This window comes from Heterodontus francisci, chromosome 3 (genome assembly GCF_036365525.1).
Source record: "Heterodontus francisci isolate sHetFra1 chromosome 3, sHetFra1.hap1, whole genome shotgun sequence".
Classification (NCBI taxonomy): Eukaryota; Metazoa; Chordata; class Chondrichthyes; order Heterodontiformes; family Heterodontidae; genus Heterodontus; species Heterodontus francisci.
The window spans coordinates 196525602-196551595 of NC_090373.1; the positions used below are offsets into that span (position 1 = coordinate 196525602).

The 25994-nt window shown below is 44.0% G+C and overlaps 1 protein-coding gene across 2 annotated transcripts in view; it reads left to right on the forward strand.

Moving 5' to 3' along the window:
* aida (axin interactor, dorsalization associated) overlaps positions 1-25994 on the forward strand; it is a 142542-nt gene that overhangs the window by 10066 nt on the left and 106482 nt on the right. For both annotated transcript variants that reach the window (XM_068028114.1, XM_068028106.1), the window contains exon 2: positions 20381-20450. In XM_068028114.1, the coding sequence (XP_067884215.1) occupies positions 20381-20450 (70 nt within the window). The remainder of the gene's footprint in view (positions 1-20380; positions 20451-25994) is intronic.

The following is a 25994-nucleotide window of genomic DNA, read 5'->3' on the forward strand; positions in this document are numbered from 1 at the left end:
CCCCTCGGCTCACTCCTCTGTACTGCCACCGATCTGGCTGTGCTGCCCCTCGGCTCGCTCCTCTGTACTGCCACCGGTCTGACTGTGCTCCCCCTCGGCTCACTCCTCTGTACTGCCACCGATCTGACTGTGCTGCCCCTCGGCTCACTCCTCTGTACTGCCACCGATCTGACTGTGCTGCCCCTCGGCTCACTCCTCTGTACTGCCACCGATCTGACTGTGCTCCCCCTCGGCTCACTCCTCTGTACTGCCACCGATCTGACTGTGCTCCCCCTCGGCTCACTCCTCTGTACTGCCACCGATCTGACTGTGCTCCCCCTCGGCTCACTCCTCTATACTGCCGCCGGTCTCTCTCTGCTTCTTCTTCTGCCCTCTCCTTTATACTGCCGCTGGTCTGGCATGCTACCCCTTGGTCTGCTTCTTTTACTGCTGCCTGTCAGGCTGTGTTCTTTCTCAGGGCCGCTGCTTTAATACTGCTGCCAGTCTTGCTTTGCTCCCCCTCGGCCCGCTCCTGTATACTGCTACCGGTCTGGCTGTGCTCTCCTTTGCCCTGTTCCTCGACACGCCACCGATCTTGCTCTGCTCACCCTTGGCCCGCTGCTCTATACTGCCATGGGTCTGGTTGTGCTCCCCCTTGGCTTGCTGCTCTATACTGCCACCGGTCTGGCTCTGCTCCTCCTCAGCTCACTCCTTCTACTGCAGCCAGTCTGGCTGAGCTCCTCCTTGGCCTGCTGCTTTTATACTGCTGCCAGTCTCGCTGTTCTCCCTTTCAGCCCGCTCCTTTATCATGCCGCCAGTCTCGCAGTGCTTTCCCTTGGCCTGCTCCTTTATACTGCTGCCAGTCTTGCTCACAACTATTACTGCTGTGACTGAGATTAGCTAACTTAATGCAGATCAGGGACAGTACCTGAGGTTTTCTTGTTCTTTTAAATGCTACTTGTTAGTTAAACCAACTGGCCCATTGGGAAATGTTTGCTTGGCTCAGCACATTTAGGATGCAAAATAAGGGGTTATCTGAGCTATTGTCTTCATCCAACTTTGCGCATCCAACAGGATTATCTTTTCTGTTTCTTTTTCCTTGTCTTCGTATGGGTGATATCCATATTCAGGAAAGGGTGTAAAGACAGTCCTAGCAACTACAGGCCAGTTAGTTTAACATCAGTGGTGGGTAAGGTTGCACAGTGGCGCAGCGGTTAGCACCGCAGCCTCACAGCCCCAGTGACCCGGGTTCAATTCTGGGTACTGCCTGTGTGGAGTTTGCAAGTTCTCTCTGTCTGCCTGGGTTTCCTCCGGGTGCTCCGGTTTCCTCCCACAGCCAAAAGACTTGCAGGTTGATAGGTAAATTGGCCATTATAAATTGCCCCTAGTATAGGTAGGTGGTAGGGGAATATAGGGACAGGTGAGGATGTGGTAGGAATATGGGATTAGTGTAGTATTAGTATAAATGGGTGGTTAATGGTCGGCACAGACCGAAGGGCCTGTTTCAGTGCTGTATCTCTAAATCTAAAAAAAAACAATAATCGTGGAAAGAATCAACAGACACGTAGAGAGGTTCGAGTTAATTAAGGGTAGCCAGTACGGATTTGTAAAAGGCAGATCATGCTTGACAGATCTAATTGACTACTGACTGAGCTGGCTGAGTGCTAATGGATATAGCTGCTAGACTGCAGCAGCTGGTGAGGGAACCAACAAGAGGGAAAAACATACGTGACCTCGTCCTCACCAATCTGCCTGCTGTAGTGACAGTATTGGTAGGAGTGACCACTACACAGTCCTTGAAGAGACAATGTCCCGTCTTCACATTGAGGGTGCCCTCCATCGTGTTGTGTGGCACTATCACTGTGCTAAATGGGATAGATTTCGGACAGATCTGCCAGTGTACAACTGGGCATCCGTGAGGCCCTGTGGACCATCAGCAGCAGTAGAATTGTAATCAGCCACAATCTGTAACCTCATGGCCTAGCATATTCCCCCGCTCTATCATTACCGTCAAGCCGGGATATCAACCCTGGTTCAATGAGGAGTGCAACGGAGCATGCCAGGAGCAGCACCAGGCATACCTCAAAATGAGGTGTCAAACAGGTGAAGCTACATCCCAGGACTACTTGCGTGCTAAACAGCATAAGCAGCATGCGATAGACAGTGAAGCGATTCCCCCAACCAATGGATCAGATCTGAGCTCTGCAGTCCTGCCACATCCAGCTGTGAATGGTGGTGGACAATTAAACAACTAACAGGAGGAGGTGGCTCCACAAATATCCCCATCCTCAATGTCATAGGGTTATACAGCACAGAAACAGGCCCTTCGGCCCATCGTGTCTGTGCCAGCCATCAAGCACCTATCTATTCTATTCCCATTTTCCAGCACTTGGCCTGTAGCCTTATATGCTATGGCATTTCAAGTGCTCATCTAAATTCTTCTTAAACGTTGTGAGGAGGGAGCATTTGCAACAATCTTCAGCCAGAAGTGCCAAGTGAAGATCCATCCTGGCCTCCTCCTAAAGTCCCCAGCATCACAAATGCCAGTCTTCAGCCAATTCGATTCACCCCACATAATATCAAGAAATGACTGAAGTGTTCCAACCAGGCGAGACAGGTGACTAGGGGTATGTTACTATCTTCACCTGATCTTATTGTGACAGGGTTTAATTTTAAACACTGTGTTTTGAGCTCCCCCTTTGTGAATTCTTGTTCACAGCTTTCCAATTATAAGGCAAAGAAATGAGCACAAACAGGCTTTCTTAGGTTAAAGAAAGTGAAGTTTATAATAAGGTTCTCGCCTATGGTTTTACGACACACCCACACTAGCATGCACACATGATATACACATGCAGATAGGGACAGAAAAGAGAAGAAAAGATAAAGTGGAACAGTTTGAGGCAATAACGTGTTACTGTGTTTTGAGCTCGATGTAGTCCTTGATTGAAGATATGGTCTTGCTTTTTGTTAGGGCGGAGTATTCTGCTTAAACCTTGTTCTTGCAGGAGACTTTTCTTTCTCTGAGTTTACGTGTCTTCAGTGGTTTCCGAAGCTGGTGAGAGCGAGTTGAGGTAATTCTTGCTTCAGTTCCAGGAGCACTCGGCGTTCTGAGTTCAAATTCTGTTTTTCCTGTTTAAAATTCCCCTTATTGACCAGCAGGTGGTCACGTGACCAACCTGGTTTGGCCAAGTCTCTTCTGTGTATAGGGGCGGGGACTGGTTCCTTTGTTTCAATGCTGTCTGGTGTTATACAAATGTCCTTCCCGCCAGAGGCTTGCAATTTTAAGTTTTAATATTCATGTGGCGAAATAATGCATGCCTCAGTCTTGGCAGGTGGGGGTTTGCCTGACAGAAGGCACTGGATACTGCAAAGGCTATGGGCCCTGACAACATTCTGGCAATAATACCAAAGATCTGTGCTCCAGAACTTGCAGTGCCTCTAGCCAAGCTGTTCCAGTAGAGCTGCGACACTGGCAACTACCCGGCAATGTGGAAAATTGCCCAGGTATGTCCTGTACACAAAAAGCAGGACAAATCAAACCCGGCCAATTACCGCCCCATCTGTCTACTCTCAATCATCAGTAAAGTGATGGAAGGTGTCGTCGACAGTGCTGTCAAGCGGCACTTGCTTAGCAATAACCTGCTCAGTGACGCTCAGTTTGTGTTCCACCAGGGCCACTCAGCTCCTGACCTCATTACGGCCTTGGCTCAAACATGGACAAAAGAGCTGAACTCGAGGAGTGAGGTGAGCGTGACTGCCCTTGACTTCAAGGCAGCATTTGACCGAGTATGGCATGAAGGAGAACTAGCAGAATTGAAGTCAATGGGAATCAGGGTGAAAACTCTCCGCTGGTTGGAGTCATACCTAGCGCAGAGGGAGATGGTTGTTGGAGGTCAACCATCTCAGCTCCAGGACATCACGGCAGGAGTTCCTCAGGGTAGTGTCCTAAGCCGAACCATCTTCAGCTGCTTCTTCAATGACCTTCCTTCAGTTTTAAGCTGGGGATGTTTGTGCAATCATCAGCAATATTCAGCACCATTCGTGACTCCTCAGATACTGAAGCAGTCCATGTAGAAATGCAATAATACCAGGACAATATCCAGGTTTGGGCTGATAAGTGGCAAGTAACATTTGCGCCACACAATGACCAACAAGAGAGAATCGATCCATCTCCCCTTGACATTCCATGGCATTACGATCACTCCCCCACTATCAACATCCTGAGGGCTATAATTAACCAGAAACTGAACTGGAGTAGCCATATAAATACTCTGGCTACAAGAGCAGGTCAGAGGCTAGGAATCCTGCGGCGAGTAACTCACCACCTGACTCCCCAAAGCCTGTCCACCATCAACAAGGCACAAGTCAGGAGTGTGATGGAATACTCTCCACTTGTTTGGATGGATGCAGCTCCAACAACACTCGAAGCTCGACACCATCCAGGACCAACAACCCACTTGATTGGCATCCCATCCACAATCATTTACTCCCTCCACCACCAACGCACAATGGCAGCAGTATGAACCATCTACAAGATGCACTGCAGCAACGCACCAAGGCTACTCAGGCAGCACCTTCCAAATCCGTGACCTCTACCAGCTAGAAGGACAAGGGCAGCAGATGCGTGGGAACACCACCACCTGCAAGTTCCTCTCCAAGCCACACACCATCCTGATTTGGAACTATATCGCCATTCCTTCACTGTTGCCAGGTCAAAGTCCTGGAACTCCCTTCCTGATAGCGCTGTGGGTGTACCTACCTCACATAGACTGCAGTGTTTCAAGAAGGAAACTCACCACCACCTTCTCAAAGACAACTAGGGATGGACAATAAATGCTGGTCTGGCCAGCGATGCTCACATCCCATGAAATGAGTAATTTTAAAAAATTTAATTTTTTTGATGAAGTAACGAGAAGATTAATGAAGGGAATGCCATGGATGTTGATTTATGGATTTTCGGAAAGCATTTGCTAAGGTACCACATAAAAGGCTGGTTAACAGATTTGAGGCTCATGGAACAGGAGGGTCAGTATTCAATTGGATTAAAAATTGGCTTATGGACAGAAAACAGTGAGTTGTGGGAAATGGTTCCTTTTCAGACGGAGGATGGTAGACAATGGTGTTCCCCAAGGGTCAGTGCTGGGACCACTACTTTTTTTGCTATATGTAATTGACTTGAATCTTGGAATTCAGAATAGAATTTCAGAATTTGCTGATGACACCAAATTTGGAGTTCTGGCAAACAGTGAGATGGTATGAATGTCCTGCAACAGGACATAGGCTAGCAGAATGGGCAGAGAGGTGGCAGATGGAATTTAATACTGACAAGTGTGAGGTGATGCATTTTGACAGAAGGAAAAGGGAGAGGCAATTGATGCTTAATGGCACAGTTCTACAGAGTGTGCAGGAACAGAGGGACCTGAGGGTACTTGTGCATTGATCTTTGAATGTGGCAGGACATATTGAGAGAGTGGTTAGTAAAGCGTATGGGATCGTGGGATTCATAAATAGAGGCATTGAGTACAAAAGCAGAGAAGTTATGCTGAACCTTTATAAAGCCCTGGTTAGGCCCCAATTGGAATATTGTGTCCAATTCTGGTCACTTGAGGAGGGATGTGAGGGTGCAGAGGAGATTTGCCTGAATGATTCCAGGGATGGGGGAATCTTAGTCAAAGAACAAAGATCAAAGAACAGCACAGGAACAGGCCATTCGGCCCTCCAAGCCTGCACCGATCTTGATGCCTGCCTAAACTAAAACCTTCTGCACTTCCAGGGTCCGTATCCCTCTATTCCCATCCTATTCATGTATTTGTCAAGATGCCTCTTAAACGTCTCTATGGTACCTGCTTCCACCACCTCCCCCGGCAACAAGTTCCAGGCACTCACCACCCTCTGTGTAAAGAACTTGCCTGGCACATCCCCTCTAAACTTTGCCCCTCTCACCTTAAACCTATGTCCCCTAGTAACTGACTCTTCCACCCTGGGAAAAAGCTTCTGACTATCCACTCTGTCCATGCTGCTTATAACTTTGTAAACCTCTATCATGTCGCCCCTCCACCTCCGTCGTTCCAGTGAAAACAATCCGAGTTTTTCCAACCTCTCCTCATAGCTAATGCCCTCCAGACCAGGCAACATCCTTGTAAACCTCTTCTGTACCCTCTCCAAAGCCTCCACGTCCTTCTGGTAGTGTGGCGACCAGAATTGCACGCAATATTCTAAGTGTGGCCTAACTAAAGTTCTGTACAGCTGCAGCATGACTTTCCTATTTTTATACTCTATGCCCCGACCGATGAAGGCAAGCATGCCGTATGCCTTCTTGACTACCTTATCCACCTGCGTTGCCGCTTTCAGTGACCTGTGGACCTGTACGCCCAGATCTCACGGCCTGTCAATAATCCTAAGGGTTCTGCCATTTACTGTATACTTCCCACCTGCATTAGACATTCCAAAATGCATTACTTCACATTTGTCCAAATTAAACTCCATCTGCCATTTCTCCGCCCAAGTCTCCAACCAATCTATATCCTGCTGTATCCTCTGACAATCTTCATCATTATCCGCAACTCCACCAACCTTTGTGTCATCCGTAAACTTAGTAATCAGACCAGCTACATTTTCCTCCAAATCATTTATATATACTACAAACAGCAAAGGTCCCAGCACTGATCCCTGCGGAACACCACTAGTCACATCCCTCCATTCAGAAAAGCACCCTTCCACTGCTACCCTCTGTCTTCTATGACTGAGCCAGTTCCGTATCCATCTTGCCAGCTCCCTTCTGATCCCGTGTGACTTCACCTTTTGTACCAGTCTGCCATGAGGGACCTTGTCAAAGGCTTTACTGAAGTCCATATAGATAACAACCACTGCCCTTCCTTCATCAATCATCTTTGTCACTTCCTCAAAAAACTCCATCAAATTAGTGAGGCGCGACCTCCCCTTCACAAAACCATGCTGCCTCTCGCTAATAAGTCCATTTGTTTCCTAATAGGAGTAAATGCTGTCCCGAAGAATCCTCTCTAATAATTTCCCTACCACTGACGTAAGGCTCGCCGGCCTATAATTTCCTGGATTATCCTTGCTACCATTCTTAAACAAAGGAACAACATTGGCTATTCTCCAGTCCTCTGGTACCTTACCTGTAGCCAATGAGGATGCAAAGATTTCTGTCAAGGCCCCAGCAATTTCTTCTCTTGCCTCCCTCAGTATTCTGGGGTAGATCCCATTAGGCCCTGGGGACTTATCTACCTTAATGCTTTGCAAGACACCCAACACCACCTCCTTTTTGATAATGAGATGACTGAGACTATCTACACTCCCTTCCCTAGGCTCATCATCCACCAAGTCCATCTCCTTGGTGAATACTGATGCAAAGTACTCATTTAGTACCTTGCCCATTTCCTCTGGCTGCACACATAGATTCCCTTCTCTGTCCTTGAGTGGGCCAACCCTTTCCCTGGTTACCCTCTTGTTCTTTATATACGTATAAAGAGCCTTGGGATTTTCCTTAATCCTGTTTGCCAATGACTTCTCATAACCCCTTTTAGCCCTCCTGACTCCTTGCTTAAGTTCCTCCCTACTGTCTTTATATTCCACAAGGGATTCGTCTGTTCCTAGCCTTCCAGCCCTTACGAATGCTTCCTTTTTCTTTTTGACGAGGCTCACAATATCCCACGTTATCCAAGGTTCCCGAAATTTGCCAAACTTATCCTTCTTCCTCACAGGAACGTGCTGGTCCTGAATGCTAATCAACTGACATTTGAAAGACTCCCACATGTCAGATGTTGATTTACCATCAAACAGCCGTCCCCAATCTAAATGCTTCAGTTCCTGCCTAATATTGTTATAATTAGCCTTCCCCCAATTTAGCACCTTGACCTGAGGACTACTCTTATCCTTATCCACAAATACCTTAAAACTTATGGAATTATGGTCACTGTTCCCGAAATGCTCCCCGACTGAAACTTCGACCACCTGGCCGGGCTCATTCCCCAATACCAGGTCCAGTACGGCCCCATCCCTAGTTGGACTATCTACGTATTGTTTCAAGAAGCCCTCCTGGATGCTCCTTACAAATTCTGCCCCATCCAAGCCCCTAGCACTAAGTGAGTCCCAGTCAATATAGGGGAAGTTAAAATCACCCACCACTACAACCCTGTTACCTTTACATCTTTCCCGCTGGCTGTTGGGAGGCCTGTAGTAAACGCCCAACATCGTGACTGCACCCTTCCTATTCCTGAGCTCCACCCATATTGCCTCGCTGCACGACCCCTTCGAGGTGTTCTCCCGCAGTACAGCTGTGATGTTCTCCTTAACAAGTAATGCAACTCCCCCACCCCTTTTACATCCCCCTCTATCCCGCCTGAAGCTTCTAAATCCTGGAACATTTAGCTGCCAATCCTGTCCTTCCCTCAACCAAGTCTCTGTAATAGCAACAACATCATAATTTCAAGTACTAATCCAAGCTCTAAGTTCATCTGCCTTACCTGTTATACTTCTTGCATTGAAACAAATGCACTTCAGTTTAGTTTAGTTTAGAGATACAGCACTGAAACAGGCCCTTCCGCCCACCGAGTCTGTGCCGACCATCAACCACCCATTCACAGTAATCGTACACTAATCCCACATTCCTGCCACATCCCCACCTGCCCCTATATTTCCCTACCACCTACCTATACTAAGGGCAATTTATAATGGCCAATTTACCTACCAACCTGCAAGTCTTTTGGCTTGTGGGAGGAAACCGGAGCACCCGTCCCGCTGTGCTCCGCAACATCTCCCTGCCTGCTCTTCCTCTTAGTTTTACTGGCCCTATTTACTAGTTCCCCTTCATTTATTTCACTTGCTGTCCTACTGCTCTGGTTCCCACTCCCCTGCCACACTAGTTTAAACCCTCCCGAGTGACGCTAGCAAACCTCGCAGCCAGGATATTTGTGCCCCTCCAGTTTAGATGCAACCCGTCCTTCTTGTACAGGTCCCATCTGTCCCTGAAGAGATCCCAATGGTCCAGATATCTGAAACCCTCCCTTCTACACCAGCTGTTCAGCCACGTGTTTAGCTGCACTATCTTCCTATTTCTAGCCTCACTGGCACGTGGCACAGGGAGTAATCCCGAAATTACAACTCTAGAGGTCCTGTCTTTTAACTTACCACCTAACTCCCTAAACTCCCCCTGCAGGACCTCATCACTCTTCCTGCCTATGTCGTTGGTACCGATGTGTACCACAACCTCTGGCTGTTCACCCTCCCCCTTCAGAATGCCCCCTGTCCGTTCAGAGACATCTTTGACCCTGGCACCAGGGAGCCAACATACCATCCTGGAGTCTCTTTCACGTCCACAGAAGCGCCTATCTGTGCCCCTGACTATAGAGTCCCCTATAACTATTGCTCTTCTGCACTTTGTCCCTCCCTGCTGAACAACAGAGCCAGCCGTGGTGCCCCTGCTCTGGCTGCTGCTGTTTTCCCCTGATAGGCCATCCCCCCCCAACAGTATCCAAAACGGTATACTTGTTAGAGAGGGGGACAGCCACAGGGGATTCCTGCACTGACTGCCTGCCCCTTCTAGCGGTCACCCATCTATCTGCCTGCACCTTGGGTGTAACCACTTCTCTAAAACTCCTGTCTATGACACTTTTTGCCACTGCATGCTCCTAAGTGCATCCAGTTGCCGCTCCAACCGATCCATGCGGTCTGTGAGGAGTTGCAACTGGGTACACTTCCTGCAGATGTAGTCGCCCGGAACGCTGGAAGCTTCACGGACTTCCCACATCTCACAGGTGAAGCACTTCACCCCTCTAACTGTTATTTCTAGCACTAATTAGTTAATTGATATAAAATAAATAAATACTTATTAAATCCTTACTAAATTATGATACACTTAACTATATGGTCCCTAGTGCTAGATTCCTACTATAAATATTAAATGCTAACTAAATACAGTAATCTCCTCTCTCTGGTTTAGTTAATCTACTTATTAATTAGTTAATTAGTGTTTTAAACAATTTTTATCAGGTTTATTTTCAAATTCGGTACAGATTCCCTACCAGCCAATAAAGTCACAGCTTTCCTGTGACGTCACTTTTTCAGTTTTTTTTCCCCACCCGAGGTAACTTACCGCTCTGGAACTCCGCCCTCCGAGTCTGCAAGATTAAGTTTGATAAACTGGGATTGTTTTTCTTGGAACAAAGAAGATTGAGGGAATATTTAATAGAAATGAACAAGATTATGACAGCCTTAAATAAATTAGATAAGGAAAAACTCATCCCATGAACTAATGGTACAAGGACTTGGAGGCATAGATTGAAAGTTTTGGGCAAGATAATCTGCTTTTTTATTCTTCCTGCCAAAGTGGACAAGAGGTGCGGGGGAATGTGGGGAAGAACCTTTTTACACAGCGGTGGTAATGACTAGGAACTCATTGCCCACAACGTGTAAGCGGAGATGATCAATGACTTCAAAAGGAAATTGGATGACCACTTGAAGGAAATGGACTTGCAGGACTATGGGGATCAAGTGGACGAGTGGGGCTGACTGATTAGCTCTGTGAAGAGCCGGCATGGACTTTATGGGCAATGTGAAATAGTTATCTGACAACCACTGCATCCTGTACTATCACATATTCAGGGTGGTCTTCTAATGGAGCATCTGTGAGTTTCCTTCGCAGCACAGTTTTCTGTTTTATGAATCCGTTCTCCACATAAGAGTCCTGTTCCAAATCTTTCATAGACTGATGCAATGCTTTTTCTGTAGCTCTTTCTTTATATTTCCCAGCTGGAGGATGTGGAGAATTGGGACAGATGCATTTTCCTTTTCATTCAAATCATTTTGTAACAGCCATAGTTCTCTGAGGAGATGCTCTGAAATCTCTGTCTGGTACTGCATGAAGTGGATCAAGACATAGTTTGTCTAGTACCTTTTATTTTTGGCTTTTGAAATTTCTACACCTGTCATAACTTCTAGTTCCACAACTTAATAAAAGCATTCTAAAGTTCCTCAACTAGACGACATGCAGATGTTGAGCAGTGATCTCACAGAACAGTTACAGTATAGAAGGAGGCCATTTGGCTTGTCGAATCCACACTGGCGCTCTGCAATTAGGAGCAGGAGTAGGCCACTCGACCCCTCGAACCTGCTTCGCCATTCAATAAGCTCATGGCTGAACTGATTACTCCACACTTCCACCTACCCCTGATAACCTTCCACTCCCTTGCTTATCAAGAATCTGTCTACCTCTGCCTTAAAAATATTCAAAGACTCTGCTTCCACTGCCCTTTGAGGAAGAGAATTCCAAAGACTCACGACCCTCTGAAAGAAAATTTTTTTCTTCATCTCTGTCTCAAATGGGTGACCCCTTTTTTTTTCAACAATGACCCCTAGTTCGAGATTCTCCCACAAGGGGAAACATCCTTTCCCACCCTGTCAAGACCCCTCAGGATCTTACGTTTCAATCAAGTCGTCTCTTACTCTTCTAAATTCCAGTGGATACAAGCCTACCCTGTCCAGTCTTTCTTCATAAGACAGGCCACCCATTCCAGTCTCGTCTAGTAAACCTTCTCTGGACTGCCTCCATTGCATTTACATCCTTCCTTAAATAAGGAGACCAGTACTGTACACAGTACTCCAGATGTGGTCTCATCAATGCCCTGTTTAGCTGAAGCAAAACCTCACTACTTTTGTATTCAATTACCTTCGCAATAAACAATAACATTCTATTAGCTTTCCTAATTATGTGCTGTACTTGCATACTAACCTTTTGCGATTCATGCACTATGACACCCAGATCCCTTTGTATCTCAGAGCTCTGCAATCTCTCACCATTTAGATAATCTGCTTTTTTATTCTTCCTGCCAAAGTGGACAATTTCCCACTTTCCCACATTATGCTCCATTTGCCAGGTCTTTGCCCACTCACTTAACCTACCTGTATCGCTTTGTAGCCTCCTTTTTTCCTCTTCACAACTTACTTTCCGACCTATCTTTGTGTCATCAGCAAATTTAGCAACCATACCTTCAGTCCCTTCATCCAAGTTAATTATGTAAATTGTAAAAATTGAGGCCACAGCACAGATCCCTGTGGCACACCACTCGTTACATCTTACCAACCAGAAAATTACCCATTTATACCTACTCTCTTTCCTGTTAGCTCACCAATCTTCTTTCCATGCCAATATGTTACCCCCTACACCATGAGCTTTTATTTTCTGCAATAACCTTTGAGGTGGCATCTTATCAAATGCCTTCTGGAAATCTAAGTACACTACATCCACTGGTTTCCCCTTTATCCACAGCACATGTAACTCCCTCAAAGAACTCCAATAAATTGGTTAAAGATGATTTCCCTGTCAGAAAACCATGTTGACTCTGCCTGATTACCTTGAATATTTCTAAATGCCTTGCTATAACATATTTAATAATAACTTCTAACATTTTCCCTAAGACAGATGTTAAGCTAACTGGCCTGTAGTTTCCTGCTTTCTGTCTCCCTTTTTGAATAAAGGGATTACATTTGCTATTTTCCAATCTAAAGGAACCTTCCCCAAATATAGGGAATTTTGGAAAATTAAAACTAACGCATCAACTTTCTCACTAGCCACTTCTTTTAAGACCCTAGGATGAAGTCCAGCAGGACCCGGGGGTCTTGTCAGCCCGGAGCTCCAACAATTTGTTCAGTACCACTTCCCTGGTGATTGTAATTTTCTTGAGTTCCTTCTTCCCTTCCATTTCCTGACTTATAGTTAATACTGGGATGTTACTTGTATCCTCAGTAGTGAAGACCGATACAAAATATCTGTTCATGTTATCTGCCATCTCCTTATTATCCATTATTAATTCCCCAGACTCACTTTCTATAGGACCATTGCTGACTTTGTTAACTCTTTTTAAAATATCTATAGAAACTCTTACTATCCGTCTTTATATTTCTAGCTAGCTTTCTCTTGTACTCTAATTTTACCTTCCTTATCAATCTTTTAGTCTTTCTTTGCTGTTTTTTATATTCTGTTCAAACTTCTGACCTGTCTCATCTTTGCGCAATTATAGGCTTTTTCTTTAAGTTTGATACTATCTTTAACTGTTTTAGTTAACCACAGATGGCGGATCCCACCCTTGCAATTTTTCTTTCTCGTTGAAATTCATCTATTCTGTGTATTCTGAAATATCCCCTTAAATGTCTGCTATTGTATCTCTATTGACCCATCCCTTAACCTGATTTGCCAGTTCACTTTAGCTAGCTCTGATTTCATGCCCTCATAATTGCCCTTATTTAAGTTTAAAATACTAGTCTTGGACCCACTCTTCTCTCCCTCAAACTGATTGTAAAATTCAATCATATTATGATCGCTGCTACCTAGAGGCGCCTTAACTATGAGGTCATTAATTAATCCTATCTGATTGCACAATACCAGGTCTAGTATACTCTGCTCTCTGGTTGGTTCCAAGAAATTCCAAAATCCCGAAAACATTCTATGTACTCCTCATCTAGGCTACCTCTGCCCATTTGATTTTTCCAGTCTATATGTAGGTTAAAATCCCCCATAATTATCGCTGCACCTTTCTGACAAGCTGCCATTATTTCATCCTTTATACCCCATCCCACAGTGTGGTTAATGTTTGATGGCCTGTACACCACTCCCACAGGTGACTTCTTGCCTTTATGATTTCTCATCTCTACCCAAACTGTTTCTACATCCTGGTCTCCTGAACTTAAGTCATCCCTCTCTATTGCGCTAATGCCATCATCAATTAACAGAGCTACCCTTCCACCTTTTCCCAGCTGCCTGTTTTTCCTAAATGCCATGTATCCTTCAAAATTCAGGTCCCAATCTATGTCATCCTGAAGCCATGTCTCTCTAATGGCTATCAGATCGTACTTAGTTATTTCTATTTGCGCTCTCAATTCCTCTGTTTTGTTCCGAATGCCACTCAGCTAGTCCCACTCTCCTGCCCTTTCCCTGTGGCTTCAGAATATCATAAAATAGAATCAGTATGGGTGGAAATTAGAAATAGTAAGAATTGCAAAACACTGGTGGGACTAGTTTTTAGGCCCCCGAGCAGTAGGTGTATCATTGGACAGAGCATTAAACAAGAAATTATTGGAGCTTGTAACAGAGGCAATGTAATAATTTTGGAGGACTTTAATCTTTAGAAAGAGTGGGACAATGAAATTGCTAAGAGTGGTCTCAAAGATGAGTTTGTGGATTGTTTTCGGGACAGCTTCTTGGAGCAATACGTTGCGGAACCGACTGGGATAAAGCTATCTTAGATCTAGTATTGTGTAATGAAGCAGTGTTAATTAGTAATGTCATAATAAAAGATCCACTGGAAAATAGTGACCGTAATACTATTGAATTCTATGTTAAGTTTGAAAGTGACATACTCCAATCACAAACAAGAATCTTAAACTTAAAGCCAATTATGCAGGTATGAGGGGAAAAATGGCTAAGGTAAATTGGGTAAATAGACTGAATGGTATGGTGGGAAACTTTTAGAGAAACATTTCAAAATGTTCGACAAAAATATATTCCATTGAAAAACAAAAACTCAGTAAGAAAGACCCATCCATGGCTCACTCAGAAAGTTAAGGATAGTGTTTTTATGAGCATGCTTCTATATTTTCAAGTTTTTTTTTAAGGACTCGTATTTAAATTGTGGAGATGGATTCATTGGAAGGTTGAAATGATGGACTTTGCTTTGTTGTTGACAGTTCACTAAAAGGACGCGGAGATGTTGTTTGAAAACAACCTGTGCTGGAAATCATGTGTTTTAAGCTCAGTAAACAACAGAATCCTTGGTGACCTGGGGAAGATGTTTACAGAGAAGTCACATGTCAAGGTTTATGGAGGCCACGAGTTTGATTTTCTGTTGGGATTTAGATATTGTTTTCAGTTCAGTTGGGGTATGAACTGTTTTGAAGACAGTTGGTGTTTTGCCTGCCAAGGAAAAAAAAAACACCCAGCTCACTTCTTTCTCTACCTCTGTGAAGAAACCCAGCAAAGATCCAGGGGTGGGACAGCTAAAATCCTTGGTACTGCATCTCTCCTGAGAAGCTGGAAAAACCTGCCAGAGTAATTCTCAATGCTGCCTGAAAAGAACTACTTAAGAACAGATCCCATTTGTTTGTGTATTTGAAATTTTAAAAGGGAACTTTCATATTTCGATCTGTGTGTTAATGCTTTGCTTCGTTACTGGATAAGTCTTGTTTTGATAAACTGATAATTTTATTGTTTATTAAAGAAATGGGTGGGTTTCTGCCGGGTGCTCCAGTTTCCTCCCACAGCCCAAGACTTGCAGATTGATAGGTAAATTGGCCATTGTAAATTGCCCCGAGTGTAGGTAGGTGGTAGGAGAATGCTGGGGATTTGGTAGGGAATATGGGATTAATGTAGGATTAGTATAAGTGGGTGGTTGTTGGTCAGCACAGACTCGTTGGGCCGAAGGGCCTGTTTCAGTGCTATATCTCTCTATGACTCTATGACTGTAAACCTGGTTGGTGAATGTTATTCTGGGATAGAGTAGAATATATGATTGATTGCATCGGTAACTGGGTAAGCATTTAAATATATGTTGTGACCTGTGGAGAAGTGGAACTAGAAAAGACAGTGCACTCCTCCCACCTCAGTTGTAACAGTATTAAAGTAAAAGAAGAGGCTTACAATGTTGCAAAAAGAGTAGCAAGTCTGAGTTTTTTAGTTTTAGTTTTAAAGATACAGCACTGAAACAGGCCCTTCGGCCCACCGAGTCTGTGCCGACCATCAACCACCCATTTATACTAATCCTACACTAATTCCATATTCCTACCACATCCCCACCTGTCCCTATATTTCCCTACCACCTACCTATACTAGGGGCAATTGCTAATGGCCAATTTACCTATCAACCGGCAAGTCTTTGGCATGTGGGAGGAAACCGGAGCACCCGGAGGAAACCCACGCAGACACAGGGAGAACTTGCAAACTCCACACAGGCAGTACCCAGAATTGAACCCGGGTCACTGAAGCTGTGAGGCTGCGGTGCTAACCACTGTGCCGCCCATAAGGGCGAGGATTGGGAGTGTTCTAGAAACCAGCAAAGGGCCACCAAAAAGTTGATGAAGGAAAAAGTGGAGTGAGAGTAAACTAACCAGTAATATTAAAAATAGATTGTAAGAGCTTTTATAGATATATAAAAAGGAAGAGATTAGTGCAAGAAAATGTTGGTCCCTTAGAAGCAGAGACAGGAAAATTATGGGAATGATAAAATGGCAGAGGCATTGAACAAATATTTTGTGTCTGTCTTCACAGTAGAAGACACAAGTTTCATACCAGAAATATATGGTATTGTAGAGGCTAAAAAATGTAGAAAATTGATATCAGCAGAGAAAAAGTATTGGAGGAAGATAAGGGGAAAAATCCGACAAGATCCCGGGACCTGATGGCCTACACCCTAGGGCTCTAAAAGAGATAGCTACAGTGATAGTGGATGAGTTAGCTATAATTTTCCAGAATTCCTTAGATTCGCGAAAGGTTCCATCAGAGTGGAAGTTGGCAGTGTCATAGTAAAAGATCCACTGGGAAATAGTGACCATAATACTATTGAATTCCATGCTAAGTTTGAAATGAAATACTCCAATCACAAACAAGAATCTTAAACTTAAACAAAGTCAATTAGGCAGATATGAGAGGAGTGCTATCAAGTGGCATTTGCTCAGCAATAACCTGTTCAGTGAAGCTCAGTTTGGGTTCCACCAGGGCCATTCAGCTCCTGACGTCATTACAGCCTTGGTCCAAACCCCCCTATCCTGGATAAAGAGCTGAATTCCAAAGGTGAGGTGAGAGTGACTGCCCTTGACATCAAGGCAGTGTTTAACCAAGTATGGCATCAAGGAGCCCTAGCAAAACTGGAGTCGATGGGAATGAGGGGGAAAACTCTCCGCTGGTTGGAGTCATAGCTAGCACAAAGGAAGATGGTTGTGGTTGTTGGAGGTCAATCATCTCAGCTCCGTGACATCACTGCAGGAGTTCCTCGGCCCAACCATCTTCAGCTGCTTCATCAATGACCTTCCTTCAATCATAAGGTCAGAAGTGGGGATGTTCACTGATGAATGCACAATGTTCAGCACCATTCCTGACTCCTCAGATACTGAAGCAGTCCATGTTGATATGCAGCAAGACCTGGACAACATGCAGGCTTGGGTTAATAAGTGGCAAGTAACATTCACGTCACACAAGTGGCAGGCAATGACCATCTTAAACAAGAGAGAATCTAACCGGTTCCTCTTCAATTTCAATGGCATTACGATTGCTGAATCCCCCACTATCAACATCCTGGGGGTCACCATTGACCAGAAACTGAATTGAACCAGCAACATAAATACTGTGGTTACAAGAGCAGGTCAGAGGCTGGGAATTCTGCAACAAGTAACTCACCTCCTGTCTCCCCAATGCCTGTCCAGCATCTACAAGGCACAAGTCAGGAACGTGATGGAATACTCTCCACTTGCCTGGATGGGTGAAGCTCCAACAACATTCAAGAAGCTCGACACCATCTAGGACAAAGCAGCCCGGTTGATTGGCACACCATCCACCACCTTCAACATTCACTCCCTCAACCACTGATGCACAGTGGCAGCTGTGTGTACCATCTACAAAATGTACTACAGCAACTCACCAAGGCTCCTTCAACAGCACCTTCCAAACCTGCGACCTCTACCACCCAGAAGGACAAGGGCAGCAGATGCAAGGGAACACCACCACCTAATTCTTGTGTTCTCTATCTACTGTGTCCAGGCCCCTCATGATTTTGAACATCTCTATTAAATCTCCTCTCAACCTTCTCTTTAAGGAGAAAAACCCAGCTTCTCCAATTTATCCACATAACTGAAGATCCTCACCCCTGGAACCATTCTCATAGATCTTTTCTGCACCCTCTCTAAAGCCTCCACATCTTTCCTAAAGTGCAGTGGCCATAATTGGACACAATACTCCAGATGAGGCCGAACCAGTGTTTTGTACAGGTGTATCAAACTTCCTTGCTCTTGTAATAAAAACAGAAAGTCCTGGAAATACCCTGCAGGTCTGGCAGCATCTGTGGAAAGAGAAGCAGAGTTAACGTTTCAGGTCAGTCACTGATGAAAGGTCATTGATTGAAACATTAACCTTGTTTATCTCTCCACAGATGCTGCCAGACCTGCTGAGTATTTCCAGCAGTTTGTTTTTATTTCAGATTTCCAGCATCTGCAGTATTTTGCTTTTATTTTAGTATTTAATTCACTTCCACTTCTCTTCCAGGTTGCCTACCTTGAAGAAGTTCTGCTCTTCTCTCCGGGATTTTCCTTTTGTACTCTATGCCCTACCATCTTTAACGATTTGTGCACATATACCCCAGGTCTCTCTCTTCCCTTTAGAATTGTACTCTATTTTATATTGCCTCTCCTGTTCTTCCTACCAAAATGTATCACTTTGCATTTCTCTGCATTAAATTCCATTTGTTATGTGTTCGCCTATTTCACCAGCCAGTCTGTTGTCTTGAAGTCTATCATTATCCTCCTCGCAGTTCACAATACTTCCAAGTTTTGTGTCATCTTCAAGTTTTGAAGTTGTGCCGTGTATACCCAAGTCTCGGTCATTAATATATATTAAGTGAAGCAGTGGTAAAGTCCATATACTTGGCTTTGCCCCATATCCTTTAATACCTTTGTTACAACCAGGTGAGGAAGGGGTCTAGGGCTCCCCTCTCAGCCTTTTCCTGGTTTGGCCGTAACAGGGTTTAACTTTGAAAAGCAAAATACTGTGGATGCTGGAAACCCGTCGGAGAGAAGAGCAGAACTGAAGAAGGGTCACTGACCTGAAACGTTAACTCTGCTTCTCTCTCCACAGATGCTGCCAGACCTGCTGAGTGTTTCCAGCATTTCTTGTTTTTATTAACTTTTAAAAGTGTTGTTTTTAACTTCCCCTTAGTGAGTTCTTGCTCACTGCTCTCTAATTGTAATTGTAAAGGAACAACCAGACAGGTTTTCTCACGTTTAAACAAGAAAGGTGTAAGTTTATTAATCTTAAAACTCTAACTCAGTAAAACTGCTAAACATATGCGACGCAACCACGCTAGCATGCATACGCGATAAACACACACACAAATAGATACAGAGGAGGAAAAAGAAAGGGGGAAGGTTTGAAGTAGTGGATGGAATTCAGTTACTGGTTTTGGGTTGGATGTAAAGTCTTTGATTGAAGTTAAGTTTTGCAGTTCTTGTTGGGGCCCACTCAGATCTTTAAACTTATTACATTGGTCTTCCATCTTGAGGCTTAAGTTAGTTCTGTGGGTCTCTGGAACTTTGCGTGAGAGAGAGAGACCTTGCTTCTCATTTGGTCTTCAAAAGCAGTCTGCCCAAAACTGTGAGCACAGTCCAGTCAATTCCAAGGTTGACGAGCAGGTTAGTCATGTGACTAGCTCTTTGTTTGAAACAGCATCGCCTGCGAAGCTTGTTGATTTTACAAATCTTACCAGACACTCAGTGGAGGGGTGGTGGGGTTCGGACGGTGGGGGGGTGGTGGGGGTGGATAATGATGGAATGCTGGCTTTTACACAGTCAGTGTCTCTCAATGTCTTTTGATCATCACTATTGACAAAACCCATCTGGCTAATTGAATCAGGAAGTAGTTCCATTGTCTCTCTGTGCAACTGTCTCTCAGAATGCAAATGTGCAGCCATGTTTTCAGCCCCTACTCTGTGGTCTCTTTAAACAGGTTATTTTCAATGTCCAGTAAGCGTTCAAATGGTGTTCCATATGACAAAATTAATATGTTTCCATTTGGCAGATGTGGTTTCCGTCACACCTTTGACTAACAAAAATCCGTCAATCAGCTTTAAAATTAACAATTGATCTAGCATGAATTGTCATTTATGGAAGAGAATTTCAAACATTTACCATCCTTTACATGCTATTACATTCCCTATTTACATGCAGAAGTGTTTCCTAATTTCACTTCTTATAGGTCTCGCTCTAAATTTAGATGATGCCCCCTTGTCCTAGACTTCCCAACAAGTGGAAATAGTTTCTCCCAATTCTACCTTATCCGTTCCCCTTAATATCTTGGAAATTTTGATCAAATCACCCCTATACCTTCTAAATTCCAGGGAATACAACCCTGGTTTGTTTACACTTTCCTTGTAGGTTATAGAAGTTATTATTCAAAGGTGCTTTGAGGTAATGATGGCATCCCAACCTCTTGATAAAATTACTGAGAACACAGAAATTAAAATGAGTTTGTAGTGTTTGAAAGCGACTTTGTAAAATAGAATGCACATTTACAGTATGTGATATGTTTGTATTTTTTCTCGTATAAGAAACTTTGATTATGTCTATAGTTTGCACAGTAACTTACTTACAATTTTTAAGCTATTACTTTGTGCAAATTATATTCACACAGATTAGCCAGGCATTTGCAGAAAGAAGTGCAGTCAACAGCCAACTCTTCCGAACTCTCAGAGGACCAAAAGGTAAGCAGTGCAGCACCACGGAAATGTTGATAGTGTCCAGTATTCTTTGACCTGGTTCGTTCTGATTGCAGTAGTTCAGTACTGGAAATCAAAAGGTACCCACTGCCAGCAAGAGTTAATTCGATGGTCAGTGCTGCAATCACAAATACTACTGTTTTACTGCAAAATATCTGACAACTACTTAAATTTCAAGGGAAAACACTTCCCCCAAGGCTGGAGTTTTGTAAATGTGTGGACTGCTTATTTACAGTCTGACTCTGAGCCCTGCATAGTGTGTGGATCCATGACAGACTCAGTAAGCTCTCAGTCATATTTGTCATTCCATTATTTAGTTGCTGGAGGTGGGTGAGTGAAAGTAATGCTAGACTAATTTCTTTTTAAAATTTGTCTTTGCTTATGGTTTTTGACTTTTCAGTTTTCCTTTTTATTATATTTTCCTCCTTTCTTCTCACCAGTCTTGAAGATGCTGACCGCTGCCTTGGCAAGATTCCACAGTTTCTGGCAGCCCTTTGGTACCATCTCTAAATAGCTTTTCTTCATGTGAGCCTAGATGCTTAGGGAAGTTTTCTATATGTGATGGGCATCATGGTTAAGTTCACATATCCTTGTGTTTTGAGGGTATGGTAGCATAGTGACTTTTACTGGACTAGTAATCCAGAGGCCTGGACTAATGTTTCGGAGAAATGAGTTCAAATCCCACCATGGCAGCTGGGGAATTTACTTTCAGTTAATGAAGTAAATCAGCAATAAAAAGCCATTATCAGTAATGCTGACTATGAAACTACTGGGTAGTTTAAAAAATGATATGGTTCACTATGCTTTTGCAAGAAGGAAATCTGCCATCCTTACCTGGTTTGGCCTGCATGTGACTCCAGACCCCCAGCAATGTGTTGACTCTTAACTGCCCTCCAAATGGCCTAGCAAACCACTCAGCTGGATCAAACTGCTACAGAAAGTCCTAATAAGAATAAAACCAGACCACCCAGCATTGACCTAGGGACTGGACATGTCAAAGGCACATCCAGCCCAATTGACCCTGCAGAGATCTCCTTACTAACATCTAGGGACCTATGCCAAAATTGGGTGCAGTGGTATACAGTCAGGAGGGAATGGCCCAGAGAGTCCTCAACATTGATTCTGGACCCCATGAAGTCTCATGGCATCAGGTCAAACATGGGGAAGGAAACCTCCTTCTGATTACCACTACCACCTTCCCTCAGCTGAACAATCAGTGCTCCTTCATGTTGAGCACCACTTGGAAGAAGCATTGAGGGTAGCAAGGAACACAGTGTGTACTCTGGGTGAAGGACTTCATTGTCCATCATCTGTTATGACCGACCGCTCCTGTCAAAGCCCCCAATCAAAATATACGATTCTGATTGTGGTGGGAGAAACGCACTGATAATTCAATCCCGTCGCTCCACAGATCGCCTAACATATCATTTAACACTTTCCAAATTAAAGAAAGACCCCGCCAAATTATACCATCTATTAACCCCCAATTGAGGCTAACCAAACCAGGTATCATTAAATCAACAAATTAACTCTTTAATTAGAAAAACTAAATTCTTAAACACTATGAAGATATAAACAACATTTAAAATAGAAAAAAATAGAGTCCTTGCAAATTTACAGTCCAATGTTGCTTGAAGCCTTCACAGAATGTTGCTTTCCTTCTCCAGCGAATTTCAACAATTAACGACTTGCAAACACTTTCAACAGAATCAGTCTGACTTCAGAGTTTTTGAGGGATAAAAGATTGTCACAGTCTAACTTTCCTTCCTTCAGTTTAAATTACCAGAGATCTCTGTTTTGGCTTGATGTTTTAGAATTTTGAGAGATGATTAAACAGACTAAATTCTTATTTCTTCAGTTTAAATGGATGAGAGCTCTTTTTCATGGTGCTGACAACACAGCTGTGTCCTCTGTCTGTGTGTTTCGTTAGAACAAACTGTCTTCAACTAAAAGCCAGTTCCAAACTGAATTGTAACAAATGTATCACGTCAGACTCACTCCCAGTGGCTGTATCTATGGTAACGAGAATGCACCCTTTGAATCACAGTCTCCAAATGGCTGTTTCTAACGGCGACCAAAAATGCACCTTTCTATAACTCATGAGGCTTGCCAGTTCTTAAATCAATACTGATCCTCTGCAAACCTTAAAGGCAAACTGCATATTCCCGAAAAAAAAAACTGCAGGACCATGACAATTAATAGTGGCCCGGTAGAACCACCGTTGAGTAAGCTGGCTGAGTCCTGAAGGACAAAGCTGCCAGACTGGGCCTGTGGCAGTTGTTGAGAGGATCAACACGAGGGAAAAACCTACTTGAACTCATCCTCACCTATCTCGCTATCACAGATGCATCTATCTATGCTAGTATTGGTCAGAATGCCACTACGCAGTGCTTGTGGAGACTAAGTCCCTTCTTCACACTTATCTGTGTTCACAGGATGCCCTCCATATGTTGTGTGGCACTGTCACCATGATAAATGGGATAGACTCAGAACAGTTCTAGCAGTCCAAAACTGAGCATCTGTGAGGCATTGTGGGCCATCATCAGCAGCAGAATTGTATTTCATCACAATCTGTAACCTCATGGCTGAGCATATCCTCACCATTACCATCAAACTAGGGGACCAACCCTGGGTCAATGAGGAGTGTAGAAGAGCATGCTAGGAGCAGCACCAGGCATAAATGAGAGCCATCCTGGTGAGTCTGCAGCCAAGGACTTCATGCATGCTAAACAGCAAAAGCAACATGCTATGGGTAGAGTTAAGCAATCTCTCAACCAAAGCTGTCGCGAATGATGATGGACAATCAAACAACTAATGGGAGGAGAAGGCTCCATGAACATCGCTGTCCTCAATGATAGTGGAGCCCAGCACGTGAGTGCATAAGACAAGGCTGAAGCATTTGCACCCATCTTCAGCCAGAAGTGCCAAGTGGATGGTCCTCCGCCCGAGGTCCCCACTGTCACAGCTGCCAAGTGTCGGCCAATTAGTTTCACTCCAGGATATCAAGAAATAGCTGACCACACTGGATATAGCAAAGGCCCTGACAACATGCTGGCTGTAGTGCTTGAAGACTTGTGCTCTGTAATTAGCTGCACCTCTTGCCAAACTGTTCCAATACAAAAACAACACTGACACCTATCTGACAAAGTGGAAAATTGCTCAGATATGTCCTGTCCACAAAAAGCAGGACTGTAATTGGAAAGAGGTGGATCTCCTTGGATCACCCTGTGAAGTATCACCACATTCTCTTGGGCTAAGAGTCCTACAAGGATGTTCAGTATCCTGGGTTGGTTGCTAGATTTTTGTTTTACAGCCACTTTTCCTGTTATTCTTATAATCATTCTTGAGTTACCTGTTCACTATGTCCTGATATACCTTGCCCTCGTTTACCTTTTTCAAACTTAATGTCCTACAGCAACGCCTTTGATCCTTTATCTTGGTTTCTCAGGAAAAATTGTCGGTGTACAATGGTGAAAGGTAGGAGAATAGGACTAAATAGATTGCTCTTTGAGAGCCAGCTAAGCTGAGAGGCAAAATGGCTGCCTCACTTCCTGTAATACTCTATACTATAAAGATACAGATCGATCGATAGATAAAGAGCACTTTTACTTACTCCTCCCTGAAGTATCCTGTGAGCAAGCAGTAACGAGTTGGAGAAATTTACAATTGGATTACTGTAACCATAACATGGAGGAACACACGGGTGTTACTCCTACACAAATCTGGTAGTAAAGCTGCTACAGTGTAACTCATTAACAAATGCATCAGACAGAAACCAAGCATCCAGTGACATAACAATGAGATGGACAGTACATGCATTCGGATAGCTGTCTGATGGCCAGCTGATCCTAACAGAACAGGAATGTTCCTGATTCAATCCCTGATCTATGGTGAATTAGTCAGTGTTGTCTAGGGCTCTAATACTGACTGCTGCACTCCTGAATTAGGAATAGGGAAATTCAGCTAATTGCCATCCATTAGTCCTTGATGGAAATGTGTGCATGTGGAGTTAGACTTGGACAGGATCGTCTCAGCTGCCCTGTGATGCTTTCTTGCAATTCAAATTAAGCTTCCAACACCTTGTTCACGAACAACTACTGGCCAACTGAACAAAGTGTGCATGGAACTGTCTCTCCACCATGAGTCAAGATAGAAATTGTTATCTTGTGTAATTGGGAGGAGAAAAGGCCACCCATACACGCTGATCCTTCTTCGCACTCCTGAAAGGGGAAAAAACAGCCAATTCAGGAAGCTTGTCAAAATTCATCTCTAGCCTGTCAAAGGATCCAGAAGACCCCAAGACATTGCTTATCTACCATTATTATCTTGCCTACCTTTTGCCATAATCTCAGTTTTCCATAAATATATCTAATGTCTTTTTGAAGGATTGCAGAGTCAATCCTCACTACAAGAAAATAGGAGGAACAAGTGCAATCTGAACTGCAGAGTTTCTTCTGCAGACTGCTTTTTTTCAAAAAGCAGTGTATGTAAAGTACTATTCACCTTTTAAGTTGTATTCTGTTGCCAACTTAGTGTCTCTTTTTTTTCTGTCAGCTACGAATCCCACTATCTAGCTCAGCAATGATTGTGAACATTATGAGCATTAGTGACAAATGGCTGTGTTAGCCTTGCTCAGTTGTTACCACTCTTATTTGGAAGTCAGAAGATTATAGATTTGAACCCCTCTGTAGAACTTGAGCACATAATTTACGCTGATGCTTCATTGCAGCACTTGGGGAATACTGCATTGTTGCAAGAGAATATTTTTACATTCATTCATGGAATGTGAGTGTAGCTGGCAAGTCCAGCATTTATTGCCCATCCATTATTGGCGCAGTGGTTAGCACCGCAGCCTCACAGCTCCAGCGACCCGGGTTCAATTGTGTGGAGTTTGCAAAGTTCTCCCTGTGTCTGCGTGGGTTTTCTCCGGGTGCTCCGGTTTCCTCCCACATGCCAAAAGACTTGCAGGTTGATAGGTTAATTGGCCATTATAAATTGTCCCTAGTATAGGTAGGTGGTAGGGAAATATAGGGACAGGTGGGGATGTGGTAGGAATATGGAATTAGTGTAGGATTAGTATAAATGGGTGGTTGATGGTTGGCACAGACTTGGTGGGCCAAAGGGCCTGTTTCAGTGCTGTATCTCTAAACTAAACTAAACAACGTGATAGTGAGCTGCTGCCTTTGACTGCTGCAGTCCATGTGGTGTATGTACATCCGCCGTTCTGTTGGGTAAGAAGTTCCAGGATTTTGACCCAATGCCCATGCAGAAACAGTGATTTATTTCCAAGTTAGGGTGGTGTATGACTTGGAGGGGAACCTGGAGATGGTGGTGTTCCCATGTACCGGATTCCCTTCTTGTTTAAGGTGGCAGAGGTGGTGAGTTTGGAAGGTGTGGTTGAAGAAATCTTGGTGAGTTGCTGCAGTGCATATTGTAGGTGGTACGTACTCTGCTAATGTGCCCCAGTGGTGGAGGGAGTGAATGTTAAAGGTGGTGGATGTGGTGCCAATCAAGTGGGTTGCTTTATCC